The sequence below is a fragment of the Macaca fascicularis genome, chromosome 14, assembly GCF_037993035.2.
Source record: "Macaca fascicularis isolate 582-1 chromosome 14, T2T-MFA8v1.1".
Taxonomy (NCBI): Eukaryota; Metazoa; Chordata; class Mammalia; order Primates; family Cercopithecidae; genus Macaca; species Macaca fascicularis.
The window spans coordinates 57,177,923-57,196,832 of record NC_088388.1 but is presented as its reverse complement, the minus strand read 5'-3'; the positions used below and the strand labels follow the sequence as shown (position 1 = coordinate 57,196,832).

Sequence of the window (18,910 nt, the reverse complement as noted above, 5' to 3'; positions counted from 1 at the left end):
ACCTTTGGCCACACACCCGTCATACAGTAGTTATCTACACTATAGTCATTCATAGTGGTAACAAGTCTGCCATGGATCTCCTTCTTGAGAGGAGGAAGCCACCTTCTTTTAAAAAGATGAACACAAGTAACACTCAGAGGCTGCCTATGGGTGAGTATTGGGTCAGGCACTGATGGGCCAGTTTCTCACCTTCAAGATGAGCTCAGAAATCACTTGTTCTCAGTACACCAGTGTTGCCTCCTCTGAGGAGTCTTTTTGTCCAGCCTATGCCCTGTCAGCCAAGTGCTGGGATTCCAGCAGTGCTTAAGAATCCAGCTCACACTCCATGGAAAAGAGGCTCCCAGGGAGTTCTCCCCTGAGTAGGCAGTCTATGGAGGCAGTCGTGGGGCAAAAGGATGGAACTAGCATCCATTCAGCACCAGGCACGGTCCTAGGCACTGTACATGGGCAAGCAGGGTCTAAAATGTTTAACTGCATAAAACGCAGTTACATTATTATGTGTAATAAGAACCAATAATTTTTCAGTTGGCCTTTCAGTCAGTGTGAAAAAAAGAGGAGAAAAATTATGTCTTTCATTTTCATTTATTACACGTATAGGAAACAGACTAATCATTACAAATTAAACACGCATCATACATTGAACGAAAAAAGTCCCAAATGATCATCAGGGAGTCACTTCCTGACTTCCCAACTAGCCCTCACCTTCCACAGAAGAACAAACTTAGCCTAGCCTGGTTGGAGAAAGGGCATGGGTAGCTGAGAAGTGAATCAGAACCAATCTCCAATGGTCCAAATTCCCTTCACTACGAAGCACAACACAAATCCACATTACTGTCAGGTACCAGGAAAATCCTTACTATTCAGAGTAAGTTATCAAATGATTTCACTATGGTTATTGGTCCCAGCAGCCTATGAAGTAGGTGCAATTAGCCCCATTTAGAGAGAAAGAAATCAGTTGAGGGAGGTTAGGTATCTTACCAAGAATCAGAGGGAGAGAGAACTGGTTTCCTAACTTCCATCTATTGGACTCCAAAGTCAGACATGCTCTTTTCCCTATAACATTTTGTCAAGGCTAGCCCTCCTGGGCTGAGTTCTGTTTCCCCCTAGGTATAATGCAGACCCCCAGGACTCTTTGCCTGGGGAGTGTTACAAAGAGAATAAGTCCTGGCCATGCCTAGATCAGCCATGGCCATGGTGAGGGAAGCAGAACAGGTGTTACTAAGACAGTTCTGGAGGAGAGAAGTAAATTCAACCTCAGAGAGATGCACTGTTTCCCCAGCTTAGAGCTTGTCTGCTGGCCTCTATCTCACCTAGAAGTGCTGAGTCCATCTGCTCAACTCTGTGGCCAACACGAAGGGCAGGCTGCTTGAGTCTCACCTTTTGGGTTCCGGTACTGCTGCAGAGCTGTAGATGTGCTGACCACTGGTGCCAGTGGTGGTTTCTTCACAGAGAGGTTAATTGGCTCCTCCAGTTCTGAGGGGATAGTCAAGTCCTTGGAAGCATCCAGACCAGGGGCTATGGAACCTTGCCCCAGTGAGTCAGTGAAGCAAGCGGAATCCTCACTTTCCATCTTTCAAAAGAGAAATACCAACAAGAATCAAAGAACTCAGACATGGTTGTCATTAGTGGTCTCAGAACTGTTAAGCTAAGGTCAGAATAAGGGTCCCAGTGGCCAATCTTTTGCCCATTGATGAGCAAAGGAAGTTTGAATAGCATTTCCCCAGGACTTACCTTACACAGAGCATTCCCCAGGGAGGGATCAGCCCCATCTCCAGGGCACAGGCTCCCTGAAGTTCGGCCAGAACTGGAGCTGGACCCAGTTTCTGGCTGCATGTCAGAAACTGGAGGAATGCTCTGCAGAGGACAAGTTGCCAGACTTGGCACAGCTTGGGTGTGACCAGACATTAGGCTGGGCCCAGCCTGAGGGTGATCATTTGCCAGGCTTGCCATAGCCTGAGAAGAGTCACTCATCAGGTTGGGCATGGACTGGAATGTACTATGCACAAGACTGGGCACAGTCTGTAGGTGACTGGTTGTCAGGCTGGGCATGGCCTGGTTTTGAACACTTGTCAGGCTGGACACCGTTTTGGGGGAAGCACTCAGCAGGCTTGGTACTGCCAGGGGGGCGCCAGATGTCAGGCTGCTCACACTCTGGATCTGTGGCTCTAGGGGCCTCTCCAACCTGGTAGATGACAACTCCATCTCCAGAGTGTTGGAAAAGCCCATGATGCTCACCGAGGTAGAGTGCTGTGGGAACAGAGATAAGGGGTAGAGTCAGGCTGCTAGCTGGGAATGGAGGGAGGAAGAAGGGGGACCCAACCTACAGGAGCTCCCATGCTCCAATTCCACTCTGGCTTCAGAGTCTGGTAGGTGCCAGGAACTCAGGCAATGAATGAAGCCCTGTTCCTCTTCCTGAAACCAAGGAGGCTGCTAGGCTATGACACACAGAGAGAGGCACAAGCAGAGGACTGTGTGTGTGTGTGTGTGTGTGTGTGTGTGTGTGTGTGTGTGTGTGAGTGAGAGAGAGAGAGAGAGCAAGAGTGAGAAAGAGAACTTATTGCCTGACCTGAGGCATGTACACACACACACACACACACACACACACACACACACACACACACAGTCAGCCACATCCCTCACCCTAGTCCTGTACCTAAGCAAAGGGTCAGGTTGTGGGACTGCCCTCTAATTTCAAATTCCCCTCTGACTATACCACCAGCGGCTTCTCTTTCCGTCAAGGAGTGCTATAGAATAGTTTCTGCTATACAAAAGTAGCAGGGGATTGAGAAAGTTCAAACTCTTATCAGCCTCAGATCTTCTTTGAGAGAATGCCAAGGATCAGAAAGTTCCAATCAGTCCTGGGGAACCTGGGTCAACTCCGGGGCCTTCTTATGGGCTTGTTTAGATCAACTCCAAGCACTACTAGCATTTGATGTAGGCTTTAACCAAGATATTTGGAGGTCTTTTCTGGCCCTAGTATACCTGCCAAAGATATTCCAAACCAGAGGCAGAGAACTTCAAAGCACCTAAATCTTAATATCACCCAATCCGTATGATCATTGGATAAGGCAGTAATGTTCTGACTCCAAAATTATTTTCTTACATCTGAGGAGAAGAGATGTAAAAGGTTTATAAAAAGAAGTTGAAGACATAGATTTCTGTACTGAATCCATTCCATTTTTCAGATTGAAGAGACAGATTTGGGGAAAATGAGGGAGAGTGGCTCTAAATATAACCTTCAGGAATGTATAAGTTTCATATCCTTGCCCTTTAAAAAGAAGACTAAATATATAACAATTTCACATCTTTTGAAAAACAAAGAGAAAATGGGGATTAGGCATATCTACCTAAGTTTCCAAAATCAGTGTCTTGAATCTGTCATTTCTTTTCCCATTCAAATTTTCACAGGAAAATAAATACTTCAAATACATTCTCAAGTCTCAATATAGTTACTAAAGCTGTTTTGCCATGAAGACTGTCCTCATCTCAGTGAAAGCCACTCCTAGTCATCCAGATCTGCAAGTCAGATCCTATGAAGGAGGCATCAGTGAAGCACCCCTCCTGCCACACCCAAGCTAATATCAAGCCCCATCAATTCTACCCCTTAAACATCTCTCAAATATACCCACTAATTCTTCCCTCTGCTGATGGTGCCCTAGCCTAACCTACTTTTACATCTCCCTAGACAACAGTAGTAGCCTCTTCAATGGAGAAATATTTTCAAAACACGGATCCAATCACATCATTTCTTTTCATAAAACCCCGCAGTGCACTCCATTCTTCTTAGAATAACTGCAAAAATTCTTAACAAGACTCCCGAGGCCCTGATGACCTGTCCCTCTGTCCTCCTTTGTAGCCATAGCTCATTCAATAACCCTCTCCTCATTCTCTGAACTCGTCACTCATTTTTTCCAGTTCCTGAAACATACCAAGCTCTCCCTCCACCCACTATCCTCACCCGCTTCAGAGGAACTGCTTTCTCTGCATAGAGGATTCTCTTAGCCCTGCCCTGTTCCACTTATCCTTCAGAACTCAGCTCAACTAACATTTTTTGCCAGAAAGCCTTCTTTCATTCTCTAGTCCAGACCAGGTTCCCGCTTTTATGCTCTCATATGCCTTGTACTTATACTTTCAGCCTCATACCACAATCTGTGATATCATTTGATTAATGTCTGTTTCCCCTACTAAAGTGGAAACTCCATTAGGGTGTGGATTTTTATCTATTTTGCTTACTCACTGTATTCCTAGACCCAAGAGCAGCGTCTGGATGAATAAATGAATTAATGAGCTATTTAAAATTTCAAAACAACACTAATACAGGACTGTTTATTCTACAAATCTTTAGCCAAATGAACAGCAGCTTAGGTCTACTGACAACTTAGTCAATGAGTCTCTCTAAAATAATGATTATTTTTATACAGCTAAAGTTTATGAAGAATTTATTATGTGCAAGGCAATTTGCTAAATGTTTTACATATATTACTTTATTTAATCCTCACAATAACCATTAAAGGTTAAAAGAAACAATCCATGTGAACATTTAGAACAATATCTGGCATACTGTAGATGCTCAATAAACCCCAGTTGTTTTTACTGCTGCTGCTATTATTTTTATTGTTATTATTATTGCTGCAGACCTAATTTTACACTTGACAAAGATGAGGCTCAGAAGGGCATCTTAAGTTTTTTCATATTATTGTAAAACATAATTTTATAGATTTCCATTTCTCTTTATTGTTTGTGTATTGTATATAGAAATACAATTAATTTTTGAATATTGACTTTGTATAGACCTTGCTAAAGTCATTCTGGGATTTTGTCTTGGATCTTCTGTGCACACAAATCATGCCCATCCATGAATAGTAAGTTTTTGTTTTGTATTTCCAGGCAGAGTCTTGCTGTGTCACCCAGGCTGGAGTGCACTGGCACAACCACAGCTCACTGCAGCCTTGACCTCCCAAGCTCAAGTACGCAATCCTCCCACCTCAGCCTCCAGAGTAGCTAGGACTACAGGCGCATAACACCACATCCAGCTAACTTTTATTTTTTGTTTTTGTAGAGACAGGGTCTTGCTATGTTGCCCGGGCTGGTCTTGAACTCCTAGGCTCAAGCTATCTTCCCACCTTAGCTTCCCAAAGTGCTGGGATTACAAGCATGAATCACCACGCCCATCCTGAATGGTAAATCTATTTTCTTTTTTCTTTACATTTGTTTTTCTTGCCTCACTCCACTAGCTAAGACCTCCAGTACAATATTGAATAGAAGCAGTGATAGTAGCCATTCTAGTCTCATTCCTGATCTCAGAGGATCCTTTCAATATTCTATCATTAAATAGATTTGATGTAGATTTTTTATAGATTTAGAATCCAGACCTTGGTCGGGCATTGTGGCTCACACCTGCAATCCCAGCACTTTGGGAGGCCGAAGCAGGCAGATTGCTTGAGCCCAAGAGTTCAAAACCAGCATAGGCAATATGGTGAAACCCCATCTCCACAAATGATAGAAAAATTAGGCAGGCATGCTGGCATGGGCCTGTGATCCCAGATTCTCTGGAGGCTAAGGTGGGAGGATTGCTTGAACCCAGGAGGTTGAGGCTGCAGTGAGCCAAGATTGTGCCACTACACTCCAGCCTGGGCAACAGAGCAAGACCCTGTCTCAAAAATAATAATAATAATAATAATAACAATAATAAATAAATAAAAAGAATCCAGATCTTCGGTACCAAAGCTACAACTTAATTTTGACTTGTCTCCCTCTATACGTCTCTGGGCTTACTCCCCTTCACTATCTGTCATATTCTATTCTATTTCTTTTCCTTCCCTCTCTTCTCCTCTCTCCCCCTCTCTCTCATGAGCTCCTTCTCTCTCTTTCTGTCCTGCTTTCTTTTATCATCTCTTTCTCTTCTTTCCCTACCTCTTTCCCTTATTATTTAACTGCTTTAGTAGGCTTATATTTTCTATTCTTAATTTTAAACACAGATGAGTTAAATATCTTTTGTTTATCTCTCCAAAGTATGCTCTTTATATTTTCCTTAGTAGTTTAATAGTGTTCAAGTTTTTAAAAACCTTCAATTTCCTCCACAGTCTAAGTGCCAAGATAAGAAAGGTTGAAGAGAAGCAAGGTGGAAAGAATATTTAAACCAAATTGGGCAAACTAGGAATGAAGCCCAGCTTAAGGGACCAAGGCCAAAAATCAATGACTATCTCAAACATGCCCAGGCCTGCATTCCTTAACGTCTCCTTGTTGTCCTGGTTATGCACTACCATAGTTTTCTAATATTCTATATTTCCTTATCTATGAACAAGAATACCCAGTGACTATTTCATTCCATTTTGCAATATATGACAGCCTAATCCTTTGCTCTGGATTCTTTCCCCTTTCCCCTATTTGACATGTATGTTTAGTGCGATTGTGGCGTTCATTTAATCTACCCATGCTGGATATTGAGAATTATATAGATGTCTCTTCTTAGATAGATCCTTGTTGCCAAGCATTAAGAGCACTAAAATCCACACGAGACCACCCAAATAATAATGGTCAGGTGCCATATCTCACAAGATATGCACAAGATAAAATCCCCAAGGACAAAACTTCCCAGATTAGGGGTAGAGATCATATTCGTGGGAAATCAGCTCTCCTGTCCTAATTACCTATTGCATATGTGAGTTAACATAATGATAGGGGAGAAGAAGACATGCAGACTGAACTGTGGAAAAATTGCAGAAACTCCATGGCAGTTTATTTTGAGGTGAACCTGATGAACCTGGTCCTGTAATACCCAGAAGACAATACGAGGTCAGCAATACATCCCAAGATATTGCATACTTGACTGATTTCTTTCCTTCTCACAACCACAGCCAATCTCAAGGAGGCCAATGCTATCAGGAGATGGGGTGAAGCTCTGGTAGTAGTAACAAGAACGTGGAAAACTTCCACGGAGGAAGGGACTCAGAGAAAGTGCTGTGAGAAAGCCAGCCCAACCCCATTTTTACAGGCTATACAGAAATAATGGCATTTCCAAAACCTATATATGCTATGTGTTCGTTATTTTTATACTATATCAGCTCTCTAAAGGGTTGTAAAATATTAAAACAAAAGATACTTATTTCATGTACAAAAAGTAAAAGAAGATTTGAGAACTTCCATCCTAGTCTGTTGCCAGTGCTACAAGATGGGTTTGGGGCAAGGGTAGGGCCAACTTTCAGAGCAAGGAAAGCAGGCTGAGTCTCCAGGGCCTGGGAGGAGAGGAAGCATTTCTCGAGAGCATGATGGGATTGGAAAAGGGCTTGAGAACATGGCCAGGTTGTCTGACACTTGGTGTCTCCCATGCAGAAGGGAGCTCACTTATCAACGGAGATGATACCACCCACCCTCTAGACCCCAGGATTGTTCAGAGTCAAATGACAGGAGCAAACATGTATTTCTAGCTATAAAGTATGCAGAGGGTATCACTGAGGTTTCTAGGCTGTCAACTATGTAACTGACACCTTGACTTCATCTTCACATACAAAACCTCCAGATTTCATGAAGGAAAAGGTATATTTTGAGATTCACAACTGAAAATAAACTATTTTCTAGTTCAGAGAGGAAGAGTCAAAATGCCAAAACACATTCACTCTGATAATTAGCTCAGGTCATCTTTGGAGGATGAAGAGAAACAACCCTGAGCCTACAGAGGCTCCGTCTTATGTCCCTTAACTAGCATCTCATCTCGCTCCTCGTTTCCCTTCCGCCAAACTGTGTGTTCCCATCCCTGTCCCTTTCCTCTTCTTGCCTGTTTTTTTGTCTCATCTTTGTTTGCCACCTGCCTGACTTATCTGAAATTACTTCACCTATTAATTTAATGGATTCAGTTAACCTATTTAACCTACCTGTCTTTACCACCTGACTTGACAACTTGCCTGATCTATGACCTCCCTGAATTGTCTGACTTTCCACCTCTGCTACTAGTCACCTATGTGACCCTGCACCTATCTAACCTGAACTCTGCTTGACCTGTGCTCTGTTACTTGCTGCCCTCTCTCTCTCCTCACTCTTACCACCCAAATGTGTTTCTAGAGTTCAATGTGTTGACATTATTTTCTAATGATTGCCACATGGTATTGTCAAAATTTAGAGAAAACATTGCTCTTTCATTTTAACAGGAAGGGAAATTGAGACACAGAGTGGTTACCCAGATTTCCCAAGCTCATACAGGTCCAAGACTAGGAATCTGGGACCAGCCTTGAAAACAGGCTGGCTGGTCTTGATTCTGTGCCAGTAGCTAGAAAGCTAGTGCCCTAGTAAGAAATGACTGAGAAATCAATAAACAGACACTTAGTGCACATGCCCTGAGTTTAATATAAATTTCAGGTTCTCACAGCAAGATAACATTGCTGGGGATAAAGTAGTGCAGATAGGGTGGTGTTCCACATAAATTTTCCAGTTATCTGAAGCATACCTCTTTCAACAACAAAATGCAATTGGCTTAAAAACATTATTTCGAATGGGAATACTTCTAAAACACTTTACACACTCTTCTGTCTTATTAAACAGAGCATAAGAAGCCTAAGGAGACCATTTCTTAGTGATATCAAGGAATTTTGATGAACCAATAAGTAATTCAGTGATGCTTTCAGGAACTTCTAAGAACGTAGGGCTTAGCTTGTTCTCTCAGTGAATGACCTCATACCGTGACACTTTTCCAAGTGATGTTTCTTGTCTTCTCCCTTGTTATCTACCCTCATAGAAATCTTGACTCTCCGCTTCTACTCTGCTTACTACTATAATGTAGTTAAACTAAAATTTTCCCAAGAAAACCATATATTTAAGCTTGCTAGATCAAGAACACTGGCTAGATATCCACATATGAGTTTATGATCTCCTACAGAATATAATGCATGGGTTTTGTGATGGCTGTTTTTGCTGCTGTTCCAAAGCTTTGCCTGGTCACTTCTGGCTTCAGATTTTTGTTCTGACGGTTAAAGTCATCAGAAACTGACTACTGTGTAAATATGCAATAGAAAAAGGGACCAAAGATTTGGGAGTTGTGTCTTGGAAACACACTGAAGGCCTTCACTCTAGCTAAGGAAACAAGAGAGAGGGAAACAGATTTGTGAATTAAATACTCAAAATACGTGAATGCACTAGGCAGATCACCTGAGGTCAGGAGTTTGAGACCAGCCTGCACATGGTGAAACCCCATCTCTACTAAAAATACAAAAATTAGCTGGGTGTGGTGGCACATGCCTGTAGTCTCAGCTACTCAGAAGGCTGAGGCAGGAGAATTGCTTGAATCCGGGAGGTGGAGGTTGCAGTGAGCTGAGATCATGCCACTGCACTCCAGCCTGGGTGACAGAGTGAGACTTCATCTCAAAAAAAGAAAAGAAAAAAAAAGGAATGCTTTAACAACTTCAAGATTAAGTAAACTGGTTTAACAGTAGCAGATCTTGAAACAACAGAATCAGATGGCTGAGGAAGGGAGTAACTTTTCTAGTAAGCAATTTCACATGTTGATTTTTATTTATTTATTTATTTGAGACGGATTATTGCTCTGTGGGCCAGGCTGCAATGCAGTCAGGCGATCTCAGCTCACTGTAACCTCTCAGCCTCCTAAGTTCAAGTGATTCTCCTGCCTCAGCCTCCCAAGTAGCTGGGATTACAGGTGCCTGCCACCATGCCCAGCCAATTTTTGTATTTTTAGTAGAGATGGGGTTTCACCATATTGGCCAGGCTGCTGGTCTTGAAATCCTGACCTCAAGTGATCCACCTGCCTCAGCCTCTCAAAATGTGGGATTACAAGCATAAGCCACTGTGCCTGGCCCTCACATGTTGATTTTTAATGGCAAAGTTGTTGCCCTTGTTTCCTCCACCTCAACAGAAAGCTCTTGTACTTATTAAGGCTGTCACTATGGATGTAACCATGCAGATATATGATAACTTAGTGAAGTCAAATGAGAAAAGGTTCATGGGTGGTGAAGAGAGAAGTGAAAAGTGCCCAGTGCCCTGATAATCCAGGGAGGACAGAAAAAGCAAAAAGGATCCCAGAATCTGAGATAGAAGAAAGAGGAAACGAGTAAGCGGATTCTAGTAAGTCTGAAGTGAAAGGCAGATGAGTAGAACCCTCAAACCCCAAGCCTTGGAGACTCAGGAGAATTTGGTCAAAGGTATTTTGCCCAGGCCAGTGTAGGAAACTGACTTAAAAACATTATTTTGAATACAAAATTAGCCAGGCATGGTGGCACATGCCTGTAATCCCAGCTACTCAGGAGGCTGAGGCGGGAGAATCACTTGAATCTGAGAGGCAGAGGTTGTGGTGAGCCGAGATCGCACCATTGCACTCCAGCCTGGTCAACAAGAGTGAAACTCCATCTCAAAAAAAAAAAAAATCATTTTGAATGGGAGTACTTATAAAACACTTTATACACTATTCTGTCTTATTAAACAGATAGGAGCAAGGACCTGTTTTCTCATGGGCCAGGAGACCCAGACAAAAATCTTAGGTTTGGATGGAGAATGAAATCAGGATAGAACTAAGGAGACAAGCTTCTTAGAGTGTGCTAAGTTCAGGAGCCAGACTTGGGGAGTGTTTGGTCTGACTCCTGAGTAGAAAGAGCATACAATTCTGCAGATGCTGACCAGAACGCAGGCTGTGCCCTAAGAAAGCTTCACCAGGTCCCAGGAACATTCTGAGCAAATGCTGCTGTCCTGGCTAGGCTATGAGGAAAAGATTGTCCCTGAGGTTGAGGACCCACAATCTGATCCATAGCAGTAGCTTTGGAGACTATGGAGGCAGGATGCCTGGTATTTACTCACAGTTACCAGGGTTTAATGAGTTTAAGCAAGTCATTGTCCAGCTCTGGGTTTTAATTTCCTCCTACACAGGTTAATGTAAATCTCACTGAGTTTTTATAAGACTCAAATTAAGAGATCGGGCATCAAAATGCTTTGATAATGGTATAAATACTATCTGCCTGATCATTATCCTTTACTCCTCTGTATCACTCTTAATAATCTGCATCACAGGAATGCCTACTGCTTCTGTATCATTTACTGGAAATACATCTCAGGCTTCTAAGCCATGAATAGCACGCTGGTGGCCTCGAAGTCCTCTCTTGAAGATCCGGGGCTATGTTACGAGCAGCAGAAGAAAGGTCCCTCTTGCAGGTGAACTGGGACTCAGATAGGGCTTTCTGTGATGCCTACAGCTTTGACTCCATGAGAGCTTTTCATTTTTTTGAGACAATCTCGCTCTGTTGCCCAAGTTGGAATGCAGTGGCGCTATCTCGGCTCACTACAACTTCTGCCTCCCAGGCTCAAGCAATTCTCATGCCTTAACCTCCTGAGTAGCTGGGACCACAGGCATGCACCACCACGCCTGGCTAATTTTCTTGCATTTTTTTTTTTTTGTAGAAACGGGGTTTCACCATGTTGCCCAGGCTGGTCTCAAGCTGTTGAGCTCAAGCAATCTGCCTGTCTCAGCCTCCCAAAGTGCTGGGATTATAGGCGTGAGCCACCGCACCCAGCCAACTCCCTTGAAGAAAGGATTGTGTGTATTTTTCAGCAGTTGACTGGTTCAGAAGCATAAAATGAAGGCATCAGAATGTCTCCCAGCTTCACCTGAGATGTAAGGGTTGCTGTGGTAGGGTTGTAGCCATGGTCTTTCTTTCAGAGTGACTGAACCAAGATTAGGAAGTTTAGGCAACAGCTGGTGCCAGACAAATACCAAAATTCATTCAAAAGGGGTTGCAGAGCTCAAGCCACTAGAAAACCCATTCCAGAACTTTCACATCTCATTTTCAGCAGCAACCTGTTTCCACCATTGGCTCACAAAGCACCAGCTCCAAGGTACTTGTACACAGATAAACAGTCAGTGTAGAACTCACAGAAACGTGCATGGTGCCACAGGTTCTTCTGGTCCGTGACTTTCAGATAGATTCTTTTGACTTTCCTGGCACTCACAGGCCAGCACAGGCTGGGAGTGGGCTGGAGGACAAAACACCTTTACCAGATAAAACAACCAATATCAAACTAGGCTGGTCCTAAGACCTCTCCCCAGCAAAGCCTCAGGCTACTTCAAGGATTGTAAAGACAGGAAAATTCAGCAGGTGAGACGTCACACTGCAGTGCAGAAAGGGAAGCAATTTAACCTAGTCATTGAACACAGAGCTGTCAAGGACCTGTGGTCTGGCCCTAACATTGCCCAATGGGTTGGCTGTATAACTCTTAGGTGGGTCACTTAACCTCTCTGTGTCTCAGTTTCCACATCTTTCAAAGGGAAATAAGAAAGTGGCTTCCTCATAGTATCGCTAGGATAAAGAGATAAAATGAAATAATCCATGTAAAAACCTATGAAAAAATTAGAACAATACTATACAAAATATTATCACTCAATGGTAAAAAGCTCAGAATGTTGTTTGCTATCCTTGAGCTTCACACCCTCCACCCTGCCCAACCCCAGCTCCAAGACAACAGATTTCCTCAAAAAGAAAATCCTTTTCCTTATTGCAGTAGTTTTGTAGACAACCAGTGGCTCTCACTGTCAGGGTTGATCTCTCTCTGCCGATCCAAAGGTTCCTCTAAGCCAGGATGACAAATTTGAGGGTCCTTTTTCTGGGAGTTCAAGCCATGAAAAGTCTATGAAACACGTGAAGAATGCCAGGCCATCTGTCCCTCCAAACCTCTACAGGAGCCCCTTTTAATAAGGGGCAGGAGAAGCTCAAAATGAGAAGTTAGAGTTTCTAGGACCTTTGCTAACCCCACTGCCAACTTGCAGCCACACAAGAGGGCAGCACCCCTTGCTGCTCAGGGAACCCTGTGGGCCACTCACACAGGCAGCACTGACTCCATGCATGTATGTGGCTCAGCTCCTTTCCTCTGCTCTGTGTATAGGAACAGAACTGAACCTCAGCAAATGAGAAGCAGCATTTTCTGCATGGCTTCCACTACAACCGAGCACTGGCAATGAAACCACCTTTGCAAAAATTATATCAATGAGCAAATTATGACAGTGAAAAAGATCTGATCTAACCTACCCATCCCCACCTCTTGCCTTTCCCCTAATCATTCCTGGGCCTATTGTAGATTGGCCTTTTGAGATATCTTTTCAAGTTTTCTGCATGTCTGACATCCATGACTTCATCTAGATCCATCAATTCCACTCCTACGGCCCCATCCAGAAGCAACTCAGCTCAAGCAAACAGCTTTAACCCATGATTTCATTTTCATCCCAACCAATCAGCAGCAAGCACCCATTTCTAGCCACCTCCACCCCTTCCCCAAACTGCCTTTGAAAAATCCCAGCCTCACATTAACTAAACTCTTTCTCTACTGCAATGCCATGGTCTTCATTTGTGCAGCAGGCAAGAAGAACCCTTCGGGCAGTTACAGCAATTCTCATGCTTGCTTCTGAACTACTGACATCTAGAGCTAGCTGCCTTCAGGTCATCTTGTAATGTGTCTTCCACAAAAGAATATCAATAATTCAAAACTTAACTTCTTCCCCTAAATATGCTCTTTTTCCCATGCTCCCATTCCAGTGGGTCAAGACAGATCCACTGGGATGGGAACATGGGAAAACACCTGGGTGTTAAGCCAAAGGATTTTCTCTGCCTTACCTATCATCAATCAGACACTGAGGCTAAAACTCCTGTGATCTGATATCTCTTGAAATCTTTGCTTCCTCTTCATTCCTATTATTATTGATTTCATTAAGCCTCCTGTTTCTCCTCTGTACTATTCTGGTCTCCCTTACCACAGCTAAAGTGATCTTTCAAACTTAATTCAAACCATATCCCTCCTTTCTGGAAGTCCTTCACTTACTCCTCACATCCCCCAAGACTGAATCCCAACCCCAAAGCATAATTTACAAGGCCTTACAGCTCCTCTGGTCTCAATCTATCCCATTCCCCAGTGTGTCTCATGATCCTATCAACCAAATTACAAATTATCTGAAGCCCCCCTAACTGCCCCAGGCTTTCTCTCACTTCTGAAGCTTCCTAGTTGCCATTCCTTTCGACTATTTGTTCTACCCCTCTACCCTTCACTAGCCCAACTTCTCCTCTTCGAAATTTCAGCTTAGAATAATGTCCTCTAAGAAGTCGTCCATCAACAGCCCCCTCTCCCAGAGCTAGGTACTCCATTGGGGTGTACCCCAATGACTATTATAGCACTTTACCACAGTTTATTATTGTTGCTTAACTGTCTCTTCCACCAGATTGTACTCTCCAGCATGGGACTGACTATCTTATTCACCAATGTATGCCTGGCACCTAGTAGAATATGGGGCACATACTTGGAGATTAATGTGTGTGTGTGTGTGTGTGTGTGTGTGTGTGTGTGTGCATTAAATGATTAAATAAATGAATGAATAGTTAGGTGGCTGGCCCAAATACAAGAAGTTAAACATCTAAGAGCCACAAAGGGCCAATATAGAGTACCTCAAGGGCCTCTACGCCAAGCCATTTTCAACAGGGTAAGATAGGCACAGACAAAAAGCCTCAAGAGTTACCAGCAATTTCCAAGTTGACATTTCATTTTTGCCATCCCTTCTTTTTTCTAAACTGTCCTCAAGTGTCACTGAGACTGACTGATCTAAGACATGCACTGTGATGGTACAGCTAGGGAAAGTTGGTGAGGGGTAGGTACACTGAGCAGCCAGCATAGCTGGGCTGCAGGGCCAGAGGGATGCTACAGGGCCAAGGGTACAGGCTGGGAGAGTTCAGAACACCTGACAGAACTTCAAGTCCAGGCCGGAGTGGAGGCACTGGAGAGTTGAGGGCACCAGGCCAGAGAAGGCAATAGGGTAAGTGAAACAGGGCCAAGGGACACTAGGAGGAATGGGTGGAGGATATGGCACAGCACTGAGGCTCCTGCTAGAGGTATGACAGGGGTTGGGGGTGAAGGGGCAGAGGTGAGAATAGATAGTTGAGGGTTCTGGGTTATGTCCAGGGTAAGCGAACGCTTTCAGTAAGCTAGTAGGTGGGTGGACAGAGAGGCCTCCAAGAGCTCATCTTCAAGACATCTCTGTGTCTCAGCTGCTCATCTACCTCTGCAGAACATCCCTGCAGACCACTCACCCAACAATTCCATTGATTCATATCCTAAGGTAGCCAGCTCCGGGTTGTGGCAGCCACAAAAAATATTTTCCCCATCTTCATTGTAGAGAGAAAAGTTCAAGCTTTGGATTCTAACTGATCTCATTTTAAATAAACCTCAGCTGTCTCTTCTACTAGCTGTATGGCCCTGGACTTCTGTTTCCTTAGTTATACAATGGGGATGCTCACTTCCACAACTGTTGGAGGCAAGGTGAGATAATGCTGGTGAAGCAGCACACACGGTTCTAAGCACAGAGGACAGAGGACATGTTCAATAAATTGGCTTTCTTTCCCTTCCCCCTTACACTCTGCATGAAGCCCAGGAGGCCCCATTTTAAGTGTGAATGGGGGAGTGGAAATGGGGAGGAGGAAGATCTACATTGCTGACTCACTAGGGCAGAAGGCATGAATCAGGGCCGTGTAGGGTCCAGGGATGGAACAGGGATGCTCCTCCCCCCACCTTATCCTCCTCCTCCAAGTGCCTGGGGTCTTGGCTGGCAGTGGGTCCCATGTGGTCAGGGAAAACAGGCTCCTTTAGTACCTTTCTCACCACATTTGGAGAGGAGTGCTGGATGGTGCTGTCCACTGGGGGGACACCAAGAGGGGTTTCTTCCCCAGACGCCTGGGGCAAGGCAGCAGCAGTATTCTTGTCAAGAGAGAGAGCCCGCTTTGAGCCCTCAGATGCTGGGGGCTCATCTGTACCCTGGAGAAGAAAATAAGAACTTGGGTAGGTTTGACTGCAGAGAGTGTAGCAGCAGCAGCAGCAGCAGTGGCAGCAAAGGCTAGTGCTCACCCTGCCCTGCCCATCGTCACCACCTACACATTGTGTACTGCTTAAATGTTTTCCAAAAAGAAAAATACTCTTATCCCAACTCTTCCAAAGACTATATGCTAATGTGAAAGTCTTAGGATGGAACCCAAACCAAGAATTCTGAGCTAATTTTGTGATATTCACTTTAGCAATCATAACCTAGTTTTGACTTACATTTTAGCTTGTGGCCCTCTATGAACCCTAGACCCTTCTCTGCCATCACACGGATTATTCTATATCTCCTCAAAAGAACTGGGCCTCAGGGGAAGACATTGAAGCATGATCTGAAGTTGTCAGTACTGAAGCATAAATGTGAGGCCTTAGATTCTATAATAAAGTAAAAATCTGTAAAGCTGCTTTGAAGATATAAATGTGATTACAGATTTAAAGGGGACACCACTATAGAAAAAGTGAGAGAAAGGTAGAGAGAAGAGGATAGAACAGGAGGTTCTGGGGGAAAAAAAAGAAAATCAAGAGCTAAGAATGAAGATGTGAAATGCAGCAAAGATCCCAGGGGTCCAAACTGCACCTCTTCAACTGTCTTTTAGCTGAGAAAAAAGAGGAGCAGCATCCAATATCCTCCTATGGAAAGAAGAAGACTTCTGTGGCGTTACAGAAATGTCAGCAGACCAGAATCCAAGTCTTAGCTCTACCTCTTGACGTTGTATGATATGTAGACAAACTGCTAGGCTTCTCTAACTCCCACTTACATACCTATAAAGCACAGATGGTAATGCCTACCAAACAACATTGTCGATAGGATAAATGATATGGTGCAAATAAAACATACCCAGCTTAGTAGAAGTAAAAAAGTTTAAGTCTATATCTGTGCAATATTATAAAAGTGCTGCCTGCCAGCATCTAACATGGACCCTCACTCTGCTCCTTAAGCTCAGCCCTTCCCCCTGTCTGGGATTCATAAGGTCCGGCAAGGGAGCTAGGCAGATGACAAGGTAAGAGACAGCCTCTCTTCTGCTCTGGCACTGGTAGGAGTTCAGCATAGCTCAGAAGGTACCATTGGTGGGCAGGGTCCCTACTGTCATCCAAGAAGACAGGGCTAAGCCAAGCTACTCTGGAGAGTACTGAGCCTAGATCTAAGTTGGGACTGGATACTACGCTCTCTGGAGCTTTTCTGAGGTGGGAGATTGAGTCCAGGGTAGTCTTGAAATGTGAGGGCTGAGCTCAAGGCAGCCCTAAGGTGCAGAAACTGTATTCCTGTGCTGCCTTGTTTCAGTAAGCTAGTAGGTGGGTGGACAGAGAGGCCTCCAAGAGCTCATCTTCAAGACATCTCTGTGTCTCAGCTGCTCATCTACCTCTGCAGAACATCCCTGCAGACCACTCACCCAACAATTCCATTGATTCATATCCTAAGGTAGCCAGCTCCGGGTTGTGGCAGCCACATAAAATATTTTCCCCGTCTTCATTGTAGAGAGAGGGCCACAAGCTAAAATGTGGGGAGGCTGTGTTCTGTGAGTGATCCTAGGATGGGCAGAATATGTATGCCAAGCCACCCTGATGCTTACCTGCAGGGTCTCCTCCTGGCTCTGGGACTGAACAGGTGCTGGCTGCCTCACGATGTAGTTGATCTGCCCCACAATGGTTTGCTGAAGATGCTGAGGAGATTTGGTCTGACTCAGTTGCAAGCTGGGCTGTTGAGCCTGGAGAAGAAGCTCCAAGTCCTTCTGCATTTCCTCCAGCTCAAACTTGTGATGCATTATGTCCACATTCTGAGAACAGGCAGGCCCAGGAGGGCTCTCGTGCTGACTAGAAGCCAGATGCTGGGATGGAGGTAGAGGTGGGTGTGGCTGCTGTGGGGGAGCGGGGAGGGGAGGTGGTGGAGGTGGTAGCTGCTGCTGTGGCTGCTGCTGAAAGTGACTGAGCTTCAGCTTCTGGTTGTGGCCAAACTGGACTTGGATAGAGGGTGTCTGTAAGGTGGGCTGGGCATGGGTTCCTTGCTGAACATCCTGTGGGGGGACAATGCACACGGGCTGGGAAGTCAGCTGCTGCCCCAGCCGCTGGGATGTGCTCTCCTGCTCCACAGGGGGCTGGGTTTCCAGCCAGGGCTGCAGCAGCTTTGGTGGATGAGGGCTGCAGGCCAGCTCCTTCTCCCTGAGCAGCAGGGCAGAGCACTGCAGAGACCCCAGCTGCTGGGGCACCATCTCAGAGGGCTGCCTAAAGTTGTGGGCTGGGTGCATGCTGGGTGGGGGGACCTGGCCTTTGAGGGAAGGCGAGACTGGGGAGCAGTGGGAGCAGCACACAGATGAGGAGCACACTGCTGGAGACTGGAACTTGTGAGAGGGGTGGCTAAGAGCCTCTTGCTGAGCCACTGGAGACTGGTGGCTTTGATAAAAGGGTGATGGCCCCTGTAAGCCTCCATAAGCAGGAGCATCTGCCCGGGACAGTTGTCCACCTTCAGTAGTTATGCAGCCTGAAAATGCAGAATAGAGAGTTTTTCAAGTTTTTCAAGTTGCTCCCACCTTGCTACTTCCTGCTCCTGGGACAAAAGAACCTCATTCGACAATCTCTGTACCAGGCACAGAGATTAGGAAATTCAACCCTTGATATCCTAGACTCAGTCTAGAATGCTGCCAGTAATAGCACCTGTATGGACCTGCTTTGGGGGCCTAGGATATTTGAGAAATTAGCTCAGTTTTTACCAGATGCTCAGCCCTGATTCTGTTTCTATCCCACTAGGGAAACCATAAGCTCTCTCAAATAGCACTTATTTTTTTTTTCAACAGAACAGCCCAATCAGACTCTGACAAAAAGAATCAACTTTGGGGTGGGGAGGAAGTATGCCAGAAAGTAGCAAAGGGTAGAAAGTCATGCCTGGGACCAATGAACAAGTTCCCAGATACAGGCGTGGGGAACTGTGTTGAGCAAGCAGGATGGAAGAGAGTGGGGAAGCTCTAATACCAGGTAATATGGTTTGGAGCTGTGTCCCCACCCAAATCTCGTGTTGAATTGTAATCCCCAGTTTTGGAAGTGGCGACTGGTAAGAGATGACTGGATCAAGAGATTAGAG

At 44.8% G+C, this 18,910-nt stretch overlaps 1 protein-coding gene across 6 annotated transcripts in view; it reads right to left on the bottom strand.

Moving 5' to 3' along the window:
* The window catches only part of TRIM66 (tripartite motif containing 66), a 64,257-nt gene that overhangs the window by 6,685 nt on the left and 38,662 nt on the right, over nucleotides 1–18,910 (bottom strand). For all 6 annotated transcript variants that reach the window (XM_074014397.1, XM_074014395.1, XM_065528589.2 and 3 more), the window contains 4 exons: nucleotides 17,409–18,313; nucleotides 15,616–15,777; nucleotides 1,732–2,247; nucleotides 1,378–1,570 (listed from right to left, as the gene is read on the bottom strand). In XM_074014397.1, coding sequence (XP_073870498.1) covers nucleotides 1,378–1,570; nucleotides 1,732–2,247; nucleotides 15,616–15,777; nucleotides 17,409–18,313 — 1,776 coding nt within the window. The remainder of the gene's footprint in view (nucleotides 1–1,377; nucleotides 1,571–1,731; nucleotides 2,248–15,615; nucleotides 15,778–17,408; nucleotides 18,314–18,910) is intronic.